We start from the raw sequence: 19,106 nt of genomic DNA on the forward strand, positions 1-19,106 counted from the left end.
TTCCCCACGCAGGGGCCGGATCTGCTGATGAATTAACAATTCTGGGATAAAAGGAGGGAGAGAAATGTGAGCTCGAAATGATCTTATTTCACCTTTCCTTGCATGCACTCTCTGGGCATGAGGATGTAGTAGCTGATATTATTATATCTGCTGGCACAAGCAAAAAGTCCAGCTGCATCAGGAAGCTGCTGTACTAAAATTAAATAACTCTTGGAGATGTGCACGGCCAAACCAGACTCAGAGCAATTGCTCTGGGTCTGGCTGATGCCTTCTGAAATTGCAAACAAATTTGTGGCAATTAAACAAGATCCCAAGACCATCTTAATTCAGAGTTTCAGCTTTTTCTTCTTGGGGTCCCAGCCAGGCATGTGATGCAATGTGAGACAGTGAAAGGAATGAGAAGGAAGTGTCTTTACAAACTGTGGGCCTGATGGTAGCTAAGGCCAGACAGGGAGAGGTGAAAGAAGCAGTGGGGGAACCATAAATTCCATAGGAATTTTACTAATTGACACAGAATGTTGCTCACTCAAGACTGTGCTGAATCTCTGGATTTAGGAAAAAAGAAGAGAGAGACAAAGAAAAGTGGGGTATACATTAGAAGGGGCCTAAGGTATCAGGCATTTCAGGAAGTCTCTATAATTGACACAGACTGTTGCTCACTCAAGACTGTGCTGAATCTCTGGATTTAGGAAAAAAGAAGAGAGAGACAAAGAAAAGTGGGGTATACATTAAAAGGGGCCTTAGGTATCAGGCATTTCAGGAAGTCTCTACCTCTCAAATACCTCAGCTAATGGGGAAAGAGGGAAATGTGGCTGGGAAATTAGGATAAAAAGGAGGCTGTGTGCTCCAAAAATTGGAGAGACCCCAGGGGAATGCACTATGGCCTCTCCCTTTATTTGAATTAAGTCACAGGACTCCTCTGTCTTCTTTTTGGACAGAAACATCTGGTGTTTGTGGATTTATTTTTTTGACAATAGGGAGAAAATAAAAAGGAGAAGGCAGCAATATTTTAGGCTCTTCTTCCTCAAAAGCCCCTGCACCAGGAGACAGCTGAGTCCTTCCCCCCTGCCCATTTCCCACTGCAGCTCCCAGGATCACAGCCCTGTGTCCCAAAAGCCAGGTGGGAACAGGCCTGGAAGTGCAGTGGTGCAGAGGGTGGGAAAAGGGCAATTTTTTGGTTCTGGCCGTGCTGTGATGGCCAGTGATGGTCTGTCCCAGTGGGGGCACGAGGGCTGGAGGCTGCAAATACACCATGGCATGGAGGAGGGTGCAGGAGGGCACAGAAGGGTGCGAGAATTGCGGCAGGCTGTGGAAGGGTGTGAGAGGATGCAGGACGTGCAGGAGGGCACAGAAGGGTGCGAGAATTGCGGCAGGCTGTGGAAGGGTGTGAGAGGGTGCAGGAGGATGTGGTGGGATGGAGGAGGGCAGGTGAGGATGCGAAAGGGCAGGGAAAGCTGCTGCAGAGGACAAGAGGGTGCAGGAGGGCTTGGAAGGGTGCAGAGGGGCGCTTCAGGATCCGGGAGAGTGCAGAGCAAAGCAGGAGGATGATGCAGGAGGAAGACGCTGGAGGGTGGTTCAAGGAGGATGCAGAAGGACGCGGCAGCTCCGTCCCTGAGCTGCCGCTCCGGCGGGGCCGTGCCGGGCGGGGCAGGGCAGGGCAGGACCGAGCCGGGCGGGGCCGTGCCGTGCCGGGCGGGGTTGTACCGTGCCGGGCGTGCCCGGCTCTCCGGCGGCGCCGATGGGGCTGCGGGCCTGGCTGCGATCGCTCGGCTGCTGCGGCTGCTGCGGCGGGGAGGCGGCGGCGCCCGAGAAGGAGCCCCTGCTCAGGTGAGACCCGGCCCGGAGCCTTGTCCCCTGTCCCCTGCCCGCTCCCCGCGCTGTCAGCCCCGCTGGAGCTCCGGGCATCCATCCCCTGCCAGGGCGCTCCCGGCTCCGGAGGGACCTTCCCCGGCTGCCCGCTCTCTCTCCGCCCGGCTGGGCTCCTCCTGACAGCCGGCATCCCCTCGGGGCTCCCCGGCCGCAGGGACGGTCCTGCGCTCGTCTTTGCACGGTGGGATTTCAGGGGAGCTGAGGCGCTGAACAAAAAGGGGGCCCTGCATCCCTGAGCAGGGCAGGTCTCGCTGCCGGCAGCTCTGGGTTGTGCAAGCTCCGTTCGCAGGCTGGACTCACAGAATCCCAAAATCGACTGGGATGGAAGGGGCATTAAAGCTCATCCAGTTCCATCCCCTGCCATGGGCAGGGGCTCACAGAGTCCCAGAACGGACTGGGATGGAAGGGGAATTAAAGCATCCAGTTCCACCCCCTGCCATGGACAGGGACTTTCCACTATCCCAAGTTGCTCCAAGCCCTGTCCAACCTGGCCTGGAGCACTTCCAGGGATGGGGCAGCCTCAGCTTCTCTGGGCAACCTGTGCCAGACCCCCACCACCTTCACAGGGGAGAATTCCTTCCTAACACCTAATCTAAATCTCTCCTCGTTTCCTTTAAGACCGCTCCCCCTTGTCCTGTCACTACCTGCCCCGGTAGAAAGTCGGTCTCCCTGGAGCCTTGGCTTTTCCAGGCGAGCACCCGCAGCTCTCCAGCCCGGCTCCATTCAGGAGATGACATTACTACAGCAGATGACGGTGCTCAGCCGGAGCCGGCTCTAACGGGGAGCTGCGTGTGCTGATCCCTGCGGAGCAGATCCTGCTCTCCTGCTCTGTCGCTTTGTGCACAGAGCGTGGGGCTGGGGCTGTTGTACGGACAGATTCTCCCTGACCCGTGCAGAAGAGCTGTGCAAGCACTTAGAGAGGCTTTAAACACCGGTGTTTCGCGGCGGCTCTCCCCCTTTCCCCCATGCCAGCCGCAGAGCGTGTCCCAGCCCCGGGATGGAGCCGGGACCGTGTCCTCCTTCGGGCAGGAGGGTGGGATGCTCCCTGCCTCGGTGTCGGGTACCAGCACAGCCGGGCACACCCGGCTCCAAACGCCCTGATTTCGCGCTGGTAAAGCAGTTACCTCAGTAATGACCGGCTAATCCCAAGCATGGGGCCCAGGAAATTGGCATTAACCTCCCGGGAGCCGGGCACACGTGCGGAGAGGCTCCCGCTGCTGCCCCGTGGCCGCGGTGGCTGTGCCTCACCTGGCACCTGACATCGGGAACAGGCTGGCCATCCAGCTAATGCTGGCCCCAAGGAGGAAAGCCTCTGTAAATTCTGGAAGTTGGGAAGGCACCTGCTCTTATACATGTGTGCCAGCGTAATTAATCTAACAGCCTAATTGCTGTCCCTAACAGCATAATGCTTGCCCCTTCTTGGGGGGCTGTGGGGTCTCATTTCAATAGCTTGCTGGGTTTATTTTTACTGCAGTGCTGTTGAAAGTGAATGAATTGCTTGAGGTTTCAGCTCTTTTAGCCGAGTTTTAGGTTTGGGAGCTGCTGTTGTAAAGCATCCAGGCTGCTTGGTTCTCCCTTGATGTGTGAAGGTGTGATCATGGCTTGGATGGTGCTCTCAGGACGAAAATCAACCAAACATTTGGGCTCCAAATGCCAAAATTTAATGTGAACTGAAAGCCCCCTGGAGCAGCAATCTGATGATGAAGCATTGGAGCTCACCATCTTCTGGATAAAATCCACAGTGTGGAATGCTCCCTGTCCCTTCTGGTCCCACTCCTTAACCTGCAAAGCCACTGCTGTTCACGTGCTTCCTTTCTCCCTCCCATTTTTTCCTTTGCAGTGCTGCTTGGAAGAGCTGCTGGCAGAGCTCTCCGTGCTGGTAGGGATTTGCTGACTCCTGGGCACTGCCACATGCCTTACAGGATGCTCCGTGCTGTGATTTGGAAATGGGAATGTGCTGGGAATGCCCTTGGAGCTGTGAGGGAGGGAGTGGCTTAGAAAAGCTCAGGTGTGGCGGTGTTATTGCTAAATGCTGGTGTTTTAAGTAATTCAAATGTTCAGCATATTTACTGGGGTAAGTGCCTGAGTGGGAAGAAGCTGTGGAAGGCAGGGTGGGAGTGAGCTCCTGCTGATGGCACAGCTGGCTCCTCAGGGCTCCCTCCCTGTCTGCTCCAGAAGAGGAATGGCTGTGCCCCTCCACACCCTCCAAGTCACCTTTGTTTGCTTGTCTTTAATGAGAGATTATAAGAGATTATCTTTCCCTTTATTACCTGTTGCTCAGGTTTTTGGTTTGTTGAAAGTCTAATTAACCTTCCTGCTGGAATGCTGATGGGAATTAGGTTTTTTCTATTTCAGCTATGTGCTGGAGCTCCTCTTAGCCTCTTTTTATGGCTTGGTGCCATGGTACCCACAGTGTTACCTGTGGGATGAGTTCCTTGGGAAAGGAATGGGGTTTGGGTAGCAAACAAAATAAACAGTGGGTTGTTCTGACAAGAAGTGAGCAGGGATTGCCAGAGGGTGATAAGGCCAAAAATAGTTCTCCCTGTGTATTGTTCTGCTGAAGCAGCTGGACGTCTTGCTTAGACACTTTATGGAAATCCCCTGTTAAAAGTTCTCTTGGCAGAAGTGTCCTTGTTAGAAAATTACACATCCAAATAATAACATGAATCCATAAAACACAGAACTGCCCTGGTGCAGAGAAAAGCTCCCCCACCTCCATGGGGACAGCCTTCCCAGAAGATGGTGCTCAGCTTTGCTAAGCAAATAAAGCCTGGAGTTCATGAGAAGGCTGAGGACATTCCCCTTGCCAAAACAAGATGGGGCTGAATATCCTTTCCATGCCCTGTGTGTTGTTGCCCAGCTCAGCTCATCACTGCAGCTCTGAGGCAGGAGCTGCTGGGTGGGGGGATCTGGTTTGGTTTGAACCATGGCTTTCCTGCTCAGGATGTCTGCTAAGGGAAAAACCTCTGTCCCGCCATTCCCCCTGCTCCTTTCCCTCCTCTCTGGGAGAGGGCAGGGCACAGCAGTGGGCACTGGGAGGGCAGCGGGTGCTGAGCTGCCTGCCCCTGTGTCCTGCAGTAACAACAACCCCTACGCGTCCTTCGGGGCCACGCTGGCGCGGGATGAGGAGCAGAACCTGTGGAGCACCCCCCACGACGTGACCCACACCGAGGCCGACGACGACCGCGTGCTCTACAACATGATCGTGGTCAGGAACCAGCTGGACAAGGACTCGGAGGTGAGGCTGGGCTGGCTGTGGTGAATCACGGAGTCACAGGAGGCTTTGGGGTGGAAGGGACCTTAAAGCTCACCCAGTCCCCCCCTGCTGTGGGCAGGGACACCTTCCACTATTGTATTTGCTGGGAATGTCCTGGCAAAGGCAGGAATGATGAATGTGACTCCATGTTCTCAGAAGGCTAATTTATTACCTCATAATACTATGTTATATTAAAGAATACTATACTAACTATACTAAAGAATACAGAAAGGATACCCAGTGCTAAAAAGATAATAATGAAAACTCATGACTCTCAACACAGCTTGGCCCTGATTGGCCAAAGAGTTAAAACCACTCACAGCAGAATCCAATGAAACAATCACCTGTGGGTGAACAATCTCCAAACACATTCCACACAGGAGAAGCAAATGAGATGAGAATTGTTTTCCTTTTCTCTGAGGCTGCTCAGCTTCCCAGGGGAAAAATCCTGGTTGAAGGGATTTTTTCAGACAATGTGAATGCTACAATCTACTATCCCAGGTTCCTCCAAGCCCTGTCCAACCTGGCCTTGGACGCACAGTGTGAATGCTATCTTCCACTAACTCAGGTTACTCCAAGCCCTGTCCAACCTGGCCTTGGACGCTTCCAGGGGTGTGGCAGCCACAGCTTCTCTGGGCAACCTGTCCCCACCACCTTCCCTCACCACCTTCCCTCACCACCCTCTCAAAAAGGATATTTTTCCTAATATCCTGTCTAAACTCTGTCAGTTTGAAGCCATTCCCCCTTGTGCTGTCATTCCAGGCTTTGCAAATAGTTTTGCCCCATCTTTCCTGTAGGATTCCCTTCAGGCACTGGAAGGCCACAGTTAGGTCACCCTGTCTTCTCTTCTCCAGGCTGAGCAATCCCAGTTCTCTCAGCCTTTCCTCACAGCAGAGCTGCTCTGATCACCTTGGTGGGCTCCTCTGGACTGACACCAGCAGGTCAATGCCCTTCCTTAAGCTGCTGTGGAGACCCCAGAGTCCCTCAGTGTGGCTCATGTAGGCACCAGCTCCTCCCACCTGTTCCATCACCCTCCAGATTTTATCCTGCATCTGGTGTGGATGTCTCTGTGGCCATCTCATCCTGGGAAGCTCGGGGGTATCTCCAGCACCTGATCCAGGAGGAGCTGCCCTGAGGTGTGGTGTGTTTCTCACCTCCATGGTACCCTTGGGCTCATTTCCCTCTGTGGTGAGATTCTCCATGTTCTCCTTGGCTTGGATACTTTCAGTGCCCTCCCACGACATTATCCCATTGAGCATAAACTGCCTCCAGAATATTTTCTCCCCTCACTCCCCATCCCCTTTGGAAATCTCCATTTCTGTACATCTTTGGTCAGCCCAAAGCAAAGGTTATGGACTTCCCATGGAGGAGTGAGGGAACACAGCAGCTGACACTAAAAACCAAGGAAGTCAGGAGGTCACTAATGAGCTGCCTACATGCAGGGATGTGGGAAAAGACACGAGCTAGGCTTGAGCTGGACACCAGGCACAAACAGACTTCTCAGGCAAGGAAACTGAGAGGAGGACTAGAAGAGACAGAGAAGGGAAAAGAAAGTGACAGGGAATGGGAAGAACATGAAGATGCTTTACGGTGGCTGGGAAGCATTTGTTTCTCACATACCAGGAAGCAGGGAGATTCCAGGGAGGTTCCCCTGGAATTCATGGGGATGCCCTGCACCCACCAAGGTGTGCTGGGTGCTCTGGGGCCCAGCCCCATTTCCTGCCTCCCCAGCCCACGGGTTTGGTTGGTGGTTTATTTCCCTGGTGGTTTATTTTCCTGGTGGTTTATTTCCCTGGTTGTTTATTTCCCCGGTTTGTCCTTCCCATGGCCGGCCCTGGCGGTGCCCGGCTGTGTCAGGCTCACTCCTGCTCCAGTGGGATGCACGGCAATTATTGGGAAGCAGGGAACTGGCAGGGCTCTAGTGGGAAGGGAAGAATCACGGCTGTTACATAAAGGCTGTTCTGCAGCCCTGATTTCCTTTGCTAAGGCACTTCAGTGCAAAGGAGATTGCAGTGGCCTGATTAGGAGCAGGCTGTAGCAAACAGTGACACATTTTCCCCTCTCTGATTGCTTTCATGATGACAGAATGTTTGCAGGGAAGCCTGGAGGCTTCGTGTTTAACTTCAACATGATGCTGCCTCATCCAAAGTCTGCAGGAGTGTAACTGTTTCTCCTGTGATAGTTTCTGTAAACCAAAAGCCAGCTCGGCTTTACAAGGAGCCTTAAACTCCAGAGAAATCAAAATTACAAGTTGTAATTAGCTAGAAGAGGTAATGGAATGGTTATATACCGTTGGCCAGAACCCCCATTTGATGGGGTTGTTTTCTGGTGAGTGTGATTTAATCATTGTGTTTACAGTGGATGGTTTTGTAACAACATTTTCATGGTGGCATGTGACCTTTACAGCTCAAACTGGAGATCTCCTCCCTCCCCACTGCTGCTCTCCCTACCTTGAGTTGTTTGTCTGAGAGAAGCCAGGAGCTTCCTTCATCCCAAAGGCTGAAGGAAGCAAGGACAGCTCCATTTAGGGGGACACAGCAGTGTTGTGTGTCACCCTGCTTCAGGGGGCAGGGAAGAGGATCAGTGATGGCTGAGCAGGAATGTGCTCCTGCCCCTGCATGTCCTAAACCCACTGTGCCTGCCTGCCTGCCCTAAATCCTGCCCTAAATCTTGCCCTCTGAGGATCTGTGGGGTTTTTAGCAGCTCTGAGCAGTACCCGTGCCCAAAAAGGAAAAGGAAAGCCCAAAACTCACAGGAGCTCCTCTCCATAGCAAAGGCAGGATCACATACTCTGCTTTTCCGTGCAGGGCAATCAGTAAAAGGCCTGGGGAGCACAACATCAGGAGAAAGCTTTGAGGAAAGCCAACACGCTTTACCCTTGCTTTGAGTGTGGCCCCGTGCCCTTCAGAGCCCAGGACTGGCAGCAGCTCTGCTGTCCCCTCCTACAGCTGGGAAACTGAGGCACAGGGAAGCCCGGCAGGCTGCTGCAGTTTCCAGTTGCTGGGTGGCAGGACAGGGAGGGGCTTGGACAGCAAAGGCAGCATTCCTGCACTTGGCCCCTGGTTCCAAAATCTCTCCTTACTCCAGCAAGCATTTTAAAACTAGGCCAGATTGCAGTGCCCTCCCCTCCTAATGAGACTTCAGCTCAGAGAGAGAGAGAAAAAAGTCTAATTGTAGAACAACACTGGGCTGCAAAGGCCATCATCTGCTTGGGGGGCTGCTCTGCTCCCAAAATCCCCAGGGAGAGCCTGTGGATACTGCAGGGCTGAGCATGGAGGAACAGTTTCTTTGTGCAGTGCACGAGTGTTACAAAACCATAGGTGCTTCCTGTGGTTAAAACTGACTGAAAGGAGAACTTGCTGCATTTCTGCTCCTTCATTTAACAAAGAAATTCTGGCCTGCAGTGCACTCACGGTGTGCTTTGCCATTCCCCACCTGTATCCCAGGGATTCCCCAGCTCAGGCCTTTGGAAGGATTCCAAAGAGCAGGTTGCTGTCCATCGTGTGTTCCTGATCTGCATGCCCCATCTTGGCAGTGTTGGTGCCCTCCTTTGGGGTCAGTTCTGTGCCCCCACACCTGATCCATGTGGAGCTCCTCCTGTCCCTGCTGGCAGCTCTGCTCTGGGAAATTTGGCAGCTCCATCCCAAACTCAGTGTGTCCTTAGCTTGCACAGAGCAAAGCAGGAAAGCCATTGCTGAGGGGCTGGTCAAGCAGATGCAGCTTTTGAAGATCAGAGCTGTCACCACAGCTAGGATCATGTTTCAAATATGGGAAAAATGGGAGTTTTTTCCCCTAGTCTGGCTCTGCAGGCTCACTGAGCCTGTTGTAAGGTAAAATAAATGTGAGATCTGGTGGTGAAATGAGCAGCAAGGGCTGCACTGGGGCTGTTGCTGGGCCAGTGAGTGGGTGAGGTGCAGAGTCCCCTCCACGAGGTCCCCTCTGGAGTGGCCCTGGTTTCTCCATGGCCTCTGCTGGGGTGTGTGGAGTTACCCAGGCGTGGGCAGGGAGCTGTGCACCAGTCCTGGCTTCAGAGAAGGAGCCAGGGCAGCTGTGCCACAGCTCTGGGAACAGAAACTAAAGGTGGCATTTTGCATGGTGACTGAGGAAAACCCCCTGTTCTCAAGGCTTGCTGCAAATGCAGTGTTTTCTCTTCTCTTGGCTTATTCCCTAGGGAAAGGTGAGATCATAAACCCCCTAGAAAAGGCAATTCCTCAGCCTGCATCCCTGCCAGGGGCCTGGCTGGCACAGCAACACTGGCATGATCCCCCTGAAAAGCCCATTAATGAGCTGGCAAGGCCTATTTTTCTTTCTCCTCCTGCTCTCCTACAGGATTATTCTTTTCTAAACAGGTCACAGAGAAGGTCAGAATTGTGACCAGCTGTTACTGGGGCACAGAGGGGTGATGGGATTTATCCAGGGCTGGGGAGCCCAAACCCAACCCTCTTAATGTCTGTCTGCGTGCCTCTCTTAAATTGAATCCAATTTAAGCTTCTTCTGAGATGTCAGGCTGTAGTTTATATTTGTTCAGCTCCTTCCAGTGGAGCCAGAGCAGGAGCATCCCTGGTACCTGCCTGCACTGATACTCTGCAGCCTGTTTTGACCTCATTTCTGAAATAACTCTTGAACAGAATGGTGACCTCAATTGCTTTTAAGAGAATAAAGGCAATGGATTTGGTAGAGGATTGTTCTGGCAAGATGAAGAAAGCTCCCTAGTAATTAGGAAACTTTCATATGATCAGGGATGAGAAGCTGGACAGTGTTGCCTGTTCTCTTGGCACATTTTTTTTCCCAGAGCTCTGAGTTACGTACCAGCCTGGCTTATTCCATGTCATTTGGCATTTGCAGCTTTAGTGTTTCACACTGGAGAGTCTGGGGAGGTTTTCCAGATAAATATTTGAAGGGCTGAGCACGTAGAGAAGGGAGGCAGCGGGGTTTCCCTGCTGCTCCTGGGATATTCTTGACTCACACACTCAGGGTTTTCTCAAGCCCCCACTGGTATCTGTGGTGCCCTGCTCTTTAGGTTTAAAGGGCAAAACTGGCTGCAAAAACCAGGGCTGGGAACTGCAACCTGCTTTGGTTTCCTGTGGTTAACTCAGATTTTGGCAAAAGAGTCCATTTCTTCAAGGACCACTTTTTAGTGCGTGGCTGGGATGTCCCAGAAACAGCCCACGTTTGTGTGTCAGTCTCCCCCTGTGCTTCCAAGCCTCCTCCCTGGCCCAGGAGTTTATCTGACTTCCCCAGAAGGAGGAGAGGGGTTTGCTGTGGAGCTGCCTGCCCTGCCCTGCCCCTGGGGACTCACGGGATCCCTCCCCAGAGCCTCTGATCTTGCCCTTGCCTGTGCACGGGCAGGGCAGGCTTTGCTCTTCCTCTGCTGTGCAGCTCAAGGGAGATGCTTTTTAGAATAATTTTGGGTGTGGCGAGATGCTCTTGAGTTTATGCCCTCATTAAAGGCACACAGAGCACAGCCCATGGCAGCTCAGATGTCTCTGCTGGAAGGAGTTGCCTGGGAAGATCCAGTGGTTTCTGAGACTGATAGAGAGCAGGGCATGAGTCCCTTTGACAGCTCAGCCCAATCTCATCCTCATCATCTCTGCTGCTCTGGGTCTTTTTCCATGGCTGGGAGCATCCTCCTCCCAGCTTTCTCTACAGAAATATAAACAGATGCAGCTTCATGCTCAGGCAAAATAAATCCCTCCAGAACAAGAGGTCCCACCCAGGCACCACAGTTAAACATCATTTTGTGTACCAAAATAATTCCTTTGCACACTCCCCAAACTCTCCATCAACAGGGCACTGTCAGAGCTCCCCTGGGACTGAACATTCACCATATTCACTTCCATAACACAGCTCAGACACTGTGATGTACAAGAAAACCATAACCTAGATTCCCTTAAAACAAAAATAGACAAGGGAAAACACGCTGCTGTTAATCCAGGGAAAATCAGGAGCATGCTAAGCACTGCTCTCCTTGCTTAGAGAGGAGTCTGGCTCCTATCACAGGGTAAATCCCCACGGCCCTGAAAGCTGCTGCTGGGTGCCAGGAGGCCACATTTTGTGGAGAGGAGCATCTTTCCCAGTGCCCCAGCTCCCTAATTCCACAGCGTGAAGCAGGCCTGGGATCACAGTGGCTGTCTGGAGGGATTGTCTGCACTGGAGGCCTTGTTTGTCTCCGTGGGAGGGCACAGACACCCAGCTATTCCCCACCAGCATGCCCAGACTGGCTCCCTCTCCTTTCTGCCTGTGCCAGGGGGTCACGAGAGGCCGAGGCGTTTCCAAGGAGCCCCTGCCAGCAGGGACCAAGGCATCATGCAGCTTTTCAGCCTCTTTCTAAAAACTCGCCAGTGTTCAATAAACTTCCCACAAAGCTTTAACATAATAGCCCCCCTCTTTTCTTTTCCACCCAGAGGAGCTCATTTCCCAGCTCTGAGCTGGGAGAGGAGAGGGAGTCTTGCCCCTGCCTCATTCTTCTGGTGAAGGGCTGTCCTGGTGCCTTTGCTGGCAGCCAGGTGCTCTCCTGTGCAAACAGCAAAGCTGCTCTCAAGTGCCACTCCAGGAGAGAGGGAAATGTGCCTCTGGAAGGGGATTTTGTTTTCTGGGAGTGAGAGGCTGTGGCAGAGCTGGTTCCCCTGCTCTCCTGACCTGAAGTCAATGCCTTAACCCCACCAGCTGCTTTTTCCAAAGTGTAATCTCCCAGGGCTTCCTGCAGCTAGTGCTGATCAGCAGGAAGACAGGCTTGGCTTTAAACCTCTGCTGTCGTGGCATGTCAGCCACATTCAGGGAGAAAACACTAAGGGATCTTCCAATCTTTATGGAATCAAGGCAGCTCTTTGACCAGGTACCTGAAAACAGTGGGATTTCTAACCCACCTCTGTGGGTGTTGTTTTCCTGCTCTGAACCCAGCATGGCCTGTAGGAAAATCTCAGGGTGACAGCACAGATTAACACCTGTTTATTCTTCAGGAGCCCATCTAGGTAATCCCCTGCTGAGAAATGAGATTAATTAAGGTTGTTACTGGGAGGAAGTTATCAGGTGATGTTATGACCCTGCTGCTGGGCTGCTTCTAAAAATGCACCCTTTGCAGTGTGTGCATTGGTTAAATTCAGCTAGGAAGAGCTGGGAAAAGTGCTTCTAGTTTTGTTGCAGAACACATGCATTTCCACAGGAATGCATGCTTATGGAATCATGGAATCATTCATGTTGGAAAAGTCATCTAAGATCGTTGAGTCCAGCACTGCCAAGCGCACCATGAAACTTGTGTGGTTTAAATGTTTAAATGTGCTGGTGTGACTTTAGTAAATGACCCCAAACCCTTCCCTCTTGCCCAGTGTCCCATTATTCAGCTCTAACTAGTTTTCTTGCAGAACACATGCATTTCCACAGCAATGCATGCTTATGGATTCATGGAATCATTTAGGGTGGAAAAGTCATCTGAGATCGTCGAGTCCAGCCATTATCCCAGCACTGCCAAGCGCACCATGAAAATTGTGTGGTTTAAATGTGCTGGTGTGACTTTAGTAAATGACCCCAAACCCTTCCCTCTTGCCCAGTGTCCCATTATTCAGCTCTAAAGCTGTAGGTCCAGTGCAGTATTTCAGCTGTGCAGTGAAGTGAGGCATTAACTGCAGCACCTGGCAGCCACTAAGGGTGATCATATCCGATGGCTCCAGTTCAGCCCTCATCCATCTGTGGGCACCTCTTGCAAAAGAGGCTACCCTGATCTTTAAAAAGAGTCTGGTTTTCCTGTTTTCTAGTACTTTTGAACACCTGCCTGCTCCAGTTCATGCCAAACAGGGCTCCCTGTCTGGCTGAGGAGCAGTTGTCAGCAATACCTGAGCTAAATTCTGTCATTTCAGGGAAGCTGGAAGGAGTTTGGAACAGAGAAGACACAGAAATGCTGAGCCACGTGTCAAGCTAAATATTCTGTGCTGGTCAGTGTAATTTCTTCCAGGGGCAGCAGCAGCCTGGTCATTTCCCTTCACAGCCAGCACCTCCTAGCTCAGTGCCTACAGCAACTCTGCACCTCTGGCTCCCTTCCTCAGAGCTGAAATTCCTTGGAAAGCAGCAAATTCCAGTGACTGTCTCTCATCCCTTTGCTTTGCAGGAGTGGCAGAAGCTCAACTATGACATTTATACTTTACGGCAGACCCGGAAAGAAGTGAGGAGCAGGTGGAAACACATTTTGGAGGATTTAGGTAAGCTGGAGGCCAAAGGGATGTAATTCTAGTGGTACTGCATGCCAGATCCCACCATGGCTTAGGACGGGAACAGCTCCACAAATCAAGCTGGAGAGGAGGGAAGTAAAAGGAGGTTGCTGAGGGATGCCCACAGGTGTCCCACATGGTACCTGGGGCTCCTCAGGGCTCAGGCAGGGTGGGGAGGGGACAGGGACACTGTGTCTGCAGGCATGTCAAAAGCCCATGAGCCACGATCACCTTCCAAGCCCATAACAACTTGCACAGTCATCCATTTCAAGCTTCCCCGTGGAAACCTTGCAGTGGGAGTTCACCCTGGGTTTTTCCAAACAAGATCAGCAGGAAGGAATGAATATTCCTTTCAGATGGGAACACAGATACATCTATTTCGTTTTCTTAGCCAATGGCAGCTGATCAGAGCTAAGCCACTCACCTCGTTTGCTGCCAAGTGGGTTTGAAATGTTCTTTCACCAAGTGGAATTGCTCCACAGGAACCCTCCTGCTGCTGTTTCCCAGTGGTGGGGGTGGGTGTGGCAGGCTTGTCCCAGCTGCCTGGCACACAGCATGTGACACTCGGGATGTGCCAGCACATCAGCTGGGTGACTTCCATCATGCTCTGGAGGTGGGTGGTGGCTGATGAGAGGAGGATGAGTGAATCTATTCTAGGATACCCTCAATGGGAGCCAGAGATGGCTATCTCAGCCACTCCTGCCCTACCTGCTGTTCTGGCATTTGGGTGGGAGGAACATCATAAATCCATACCCAGGTGTCAACCCTCATCTCCACCCAGGTGCTCACAGCAGGCCAAGCTTGGGAGGGATCACTTGGCATCCTTCCATCTCTCACTGCAGGCTGACAGAGCCTCTCCCACATCCTTCTCACATCCACAGTGGCGCTGGAGATGTTCTGCAAAGGCTGAGGAAGCTCAAGGCCAGGGATCACTTGGCCTTAGTGAAGCTAAATGAGCAACCAGATGTGAAACCTGCTGTCTTCTGTTTTCTAGGCCCCTGCTTTAACCATAGGCCCACCACTCTTACCCCATAACTGTTTTCATGTGAGATGCATCACCCCCAGCCCTCTGGAGCTGAACAAAGAGTTAATGGGAGCCACTGCATTTAAAGATCCCTGCACTCACTCTCCTCCACCTTTCCTCCCCTGGATACCTTCCTGTAATTGATGCTGACTGCTACAGGCACAATTAGCCTGGTGTTCATCACTGCCACAGGTTTTATCCCTGTTACCTGATTTAGGGAGCCCCAGCAGCCCTGAAAGCTCTGGTAGCATCAGGAGCATGGAAGAGCTGCATCAGCACCCTGGGTTGTGCATGTTCACACACCTTTTCTCAGGAAAAACAGCAACAAACTCACTGTGACTACTTTTGTGATTTATTTTCCCCACCAGGGAGTTTATACCTGTCCCACAGCCTACCTGAGGGAGGGCTGGTTTGTTTTAGGAAGTAGGGATGCAGCTGCCCAGCGTGGAGGGGGAATAAGGAACCTTCCAAGAGCCTGAAGGGCTCAGGGATGACCCTGCTCTCATATTTGACTTGCTTCTGTAACATCTCTTGCCCAGGTTTCCAGAAGGAAGCAGATTCCCTCTTGTCAGTGACCAAACTCAGCATCATCAGCGACTCTCAGAACATGAGCAAAGCCAGGGACATCTTGTTGAAGCTCTCAGAAGAGACCAACATCTTCCCCACCAGCTGGGAACTTTCTGAGCGCTACCTCTTCGTGGTGGTGAGTTCTCTGAGCACACCTTCCCCCATCCAACTCTGCAGGGAGCTCCTGTGAGGGGGAAGAGAGCAGGTGAGCCAGAAGGTGCTCAGATACGTGGTGGCATCTGGGATGATCCCCTCAGATGTTGTGCTTGGAGCTTGGGGTTCAATTTCCTTGGAAATGCCAGTGCTGCAGCACCATGAATTCCACACCCCTCTGCAAGTTCCTTGCAACTGGATGCTCCTGCATCCTGTGCACGAGGTGGGAAAAGGATGTCGAGATGCTTGAATGCATCCAGAGGAGGCAACGAAGCTGCTGAGGGGTCTGGAGCACAAGCCCTGTAAGGAATGACTGAGGGAGCTGGGGGTGTTTAGCCTGGAGAAAAGGAGTCTCAGAGGTGACCTTATCAGTCTGGACAATTTCCTAAAAGGTGGTTGTAGCGAGGTGGGCTTGGTCTCTTTCTCCAGGCAGCAACTGACTGAACAAGAGGACACAGTCTCAAGCTGCACCAAGGCAAATATAGGTTAGATATTAGGAAAAAGTTTTTTACAGAAAGGGTGATAAATTTCTGGAATGGCTGCCCGGGGAGGTGGTGCAGTCACCATCCCTGGGTGTGTTTAACAAAGCCTGGATGTGGCTCTGGGTGCCAGGGTTGAGTTGAGCTGTTGGGGCTGGGTTGGACTCCATGATCTTGAAGGTCTCTTCCAACCTGGTGTTTCTGTGAAAAGATGAGGCCTGATGCCTGAGAGCAGCTGTGGAGGGAGGGCCATGCCTGGAACCCCCCGCAGTGACCGCCATCCCCTCGTTTGGCAGGACCGCCTCATCGCCCTGGACGCTGCTGACGAGTTCTTCAGGATGGCCAGCGCGGTGTACCCCAAGCGGAGCGTCCCCGCCGTGCCCTGAGGGACGTGCCTCGGCGTGTGACACAGCTGGCACTCCCAGACGGGCTGCTGTGCCCGGGGACAGCAGGGGAGTGCCCTCCTGGTGGCCCTGTGGAGAAGCGAGTGGGTGCAGCAGGGCGAGCTGTGCCCGCGGAAAGGGACCCAGGGGCACCACGAGTGACAAGTGCCCCAGAGCAGCCCTGGTGGGACAGCACTGGCCAGCAGTGGATGCTGGAGGCACGGGGAGGATCTGCCATGTGAGGCGTTGCTGCCAGGAGCTGCAGGTGCCTCTGGTGCCAAGGGCTGTGAGGAAATCCACCTTTCCACCTGGCTGGTACCTGCCACTGTCCCCTCCCAGCGAGACAGGAAAAGCACCTCTGTGTCTGCAGCTCCATGACTCTGTGCACTGGTCCTCCTCCTCACCCCGGCCCCCCAGGGGATTTGGGAAAGAGGCAGGAGCTGTGCCAGGACAGGATTTAGTTCCAAGCAGCAAAACCTTGGAGCAGTGTCACGGTTGGGTGCTCCATCCCCAGCCATTAGTGGCTGAGGGATGTCTTTGTCGGGGTGCTCAGCTTGACATCTTAAAAGAAGGTAGAGTTTAGGAAGGTGCCAGCCAAGTTCAGAGCTGCTGAGAATTTGGCTCCTGGAACATTGGTTGCCCAGCATCTCAACCTATTTTGAAAAGTTTTGGTCTTAATTGCCTAAAAACCCTCCACCACAAAGCTGCATGTACTGGCAATATAAAAATCCTCATTACCAGCAGGGATGGTGTAATGAACGTCCTTTTTATCTTGGGGTTTTGTCTGATAATGAGCAATAATTTTTTAAACACTGGATTTGATAATTTAAAAACAAGTGGAAGTTCTTCACTGATGAACACACATGCTGCTAATTGTCCAGTTGAAAATGCTGGTTACATGGGGCCTCCCAAAGTAGCAAACCAGAGCTTTTATTTGTTTATACCTACAACGTTTGAAAAAAAATATTTATGAGCTGTTTTTGTTTGTCAGTCTTCCTGGGAAGCATTTTTGTCAACTCAGAACAGCAGTGAAAGCTGAGTTTAATAAAGAAAACATTACAAAACCAGCCTTTCTTATTCTCTCTGTGAACCTATCCAGGTAACAATGTTTATGTTGACTGCTGATAGCAAAAGGGTTGGGATATTTGTAGAGCCTCTGCAGCTTGTTCTCCACACAGTTTAAATTGCCTGTTGACTTAGGAGAGTTGCATTTGCCAGCCTAAGACCAAAGTCTTTGTAGGAGATGATGGGGATCAAATTTAATTTCAGTGGGATTTGGCATTAGGTACCCATTTCCTACTGATTTATTTTTTTTTCTAGCAGGAGTTCAGCTGCCCTTTGCTAAACCTCCCGTGTTTTTATAGAAAATAAACTTTGGTGCACGACAAATCCGGGGTTTGATTTGAACAAATTGTGGAACAGAGAGAGATCCGTGCCAAGGTGCCTGATGTCACCCAGAAGTCACTTTACAGTGCTACCTGTTATTCAAAACCACCTGAGGAGTTTGGGAACCTCAGAGGCAAGAAGAGGAATCCTTTTGGCTGTGCTGCTCTTTCTGAGCACGGAGGTCAGCGTCCAGCAGTGCCTGTGCACAGCTGCCCCTCGCTGTCACCGCTGTCACACCGGTTCTCATGTCACCAAAATGAATTTTGTTGGAACTTAATAGGGCAGACTGCCCAAAAGGGACGATAATCGGGATCTCTGAGTGAGTTTAGCTGCTGAGGTAAGGTCCCAGGTGGGGAAGGCGCTGAATTTCTGAGTGCAGCCACAAGGAGGAGCTGGAATTTTTTGGATGAGAGCGGAGCCGCTCCTTTCCACACTCGGGGAGGAGTAACCGGGCTCAGAACTTGAGTTTATGGACCGATCATAACAGGAACAGAGAAGAGGAGCCGCTCCTTTCCACACTCAGGGCTCAGAACTTGAGTTTATGGACCGATCATAACAGGAACAGAGAAGAACCTGTCAGTCCCAGCAGTCAGCTAAAACTGGTCATGGGGTATCCTGAAAATACTGCAGAACAGCCTTTGGTGGAGTAGAAGGATGAAGAGCTTTGGAAAATCTGCAACGTGAAAAATGATAGGAACCAGCAGAAATTGTTTCCATAAGATCCAAGCTCAGGTTGGTCATTCTGTCCACCTCCATAGGAAATGTCCTTGCCTGCTCTCGGGATAGGAGACCAATAAACTGTATTTTAATTAGCAAAATGCAGAGAGCAATTTGCCCTTTCTAAATTCCATAGAAAATACCAGGGAGATGCACAATGGTCCTGGGTCAAGGAATTCCTGCCCTGAGAGAGCGATTCCCTCCTTCACCAGAAGCAATTTGGGATTTGATGCTCCACCCGGGCCTCCAGCTGCTATTCAGATGGGCTTGGGCCCCCCACCTGATACTTGGGGAAACTTCTTGGGATCCTGCATGTCCCAGGTGCCTCTGGGGAGCCACACTCTGTTGGATTGAGTTCTGTTCTGACCCAGGGATGGGCTAACTGAGTGGAGTTTTAAAAACTTTTATTCTATTTTTAGTCTCATAAGAAGGGTGAGACAATACAGATGTTATAATTCACGTTATCACAATCAGAAGCTATTTTTAAATTATAACACGTTATAAGTGTTTCTTGGCCTATCAGCTTTTGCCACACCATGCTGTAAATGCCTTAAACCCAATAATCTAAAATTACCCCTGGTGTGTCCCACTACAATGCATCTTTCATAGTTCTATTTCTCCAAAGTATTTCTCCTCCAGCCTTATTTGCAAGGCCATCCTTTGAAACTTGTTTTTAGTCCTATTTCTCTCAGCAATGTCTGTCCCTTCCATGGCATTTCTAAGTCAGCATTTCTTATCTCAAGGCTTGCACACGGATGTACACTGTGAGAGCCTTCTGTCAGGCTTTGAGAATTCCCTACAAATCCACTTCCCACAGGCATCCTGCATGTCCCAGGTGCCACTGGGGAGCCAAACCCTGCCCATGTCTAGGGAATGTTCCAGCAGCCGCCTGGGATGCAGTGGCTGTAGGAGAGCCCAGCCAACACCAGATGCCACTGTTCCCTCAGCATGGGAAAAATCCTGTTTACGATGCAGGGGAAATATTCCCAACCTTTTCTTGCATGCATCGAGTCTCTGGAGCCTGCAGGAACTGGCTCTCTGTTAAAGGTTGGGGTTTAGACACTCAATAAT

At 51.6% G+C, this 19,106-nt stretch overlaps 1 protein-coding gene across 2 annotated transcripts; it reads left to right on the forward strand.

The window, feature by feature from the left end:
• The first annotated feature begins 1,738 nt into the window (after positions 1–1,738).
• Positions 1,739–17,367, forward strand: MREG (melanoregulin). 2 transcript variants are annotated; one of them, XR_005629736.1, is made up of 6 exons: positions 1,739–1,827; positions 4,948–5,107; positions 13,227–13,317; positions 14,890–15,053; positions 15,846–16,036; positions 17,297–17,367. XR_005629736.1 is itself a non-coding variant. In XM_039728663.1 (5 exons), the coding sequence occupies exons 1-5, from the start codon at positions 1,739–1,741 to the stop codon at positions 15,933–15,935; spliced, it is 594 nt and encodes a 197-aa protein (XP_039584597.1). In that variant the 3' UTR covers positions 15,936–16,996. The 2 variants fall into 2 exon arrangements, 1 of the variants encoding a protein (XP_039584597.1); XM_039728663.1 differs by lacking the exon at positions 17,297–17,367 and having other exon boundaries at positions 15,846–16,996.
• Positions 17,368–19,106: the final 1,739 nt, after the last annotated feature.

This window comes from Passer montanus, unplaced genomic scaffold, assembly GCF_014805655.1.
Source record: "Passer montanus isolate IOZ18808 unplaced genomic scaffold, ASM1480565v1 scaffold66, whole genome shotgun sequence".
Lineage (NCBI taxonomy): Eukaryota > Metazoa > Chordata > Aves > Passeriformes > Passeridae > Passer > Passer montanus.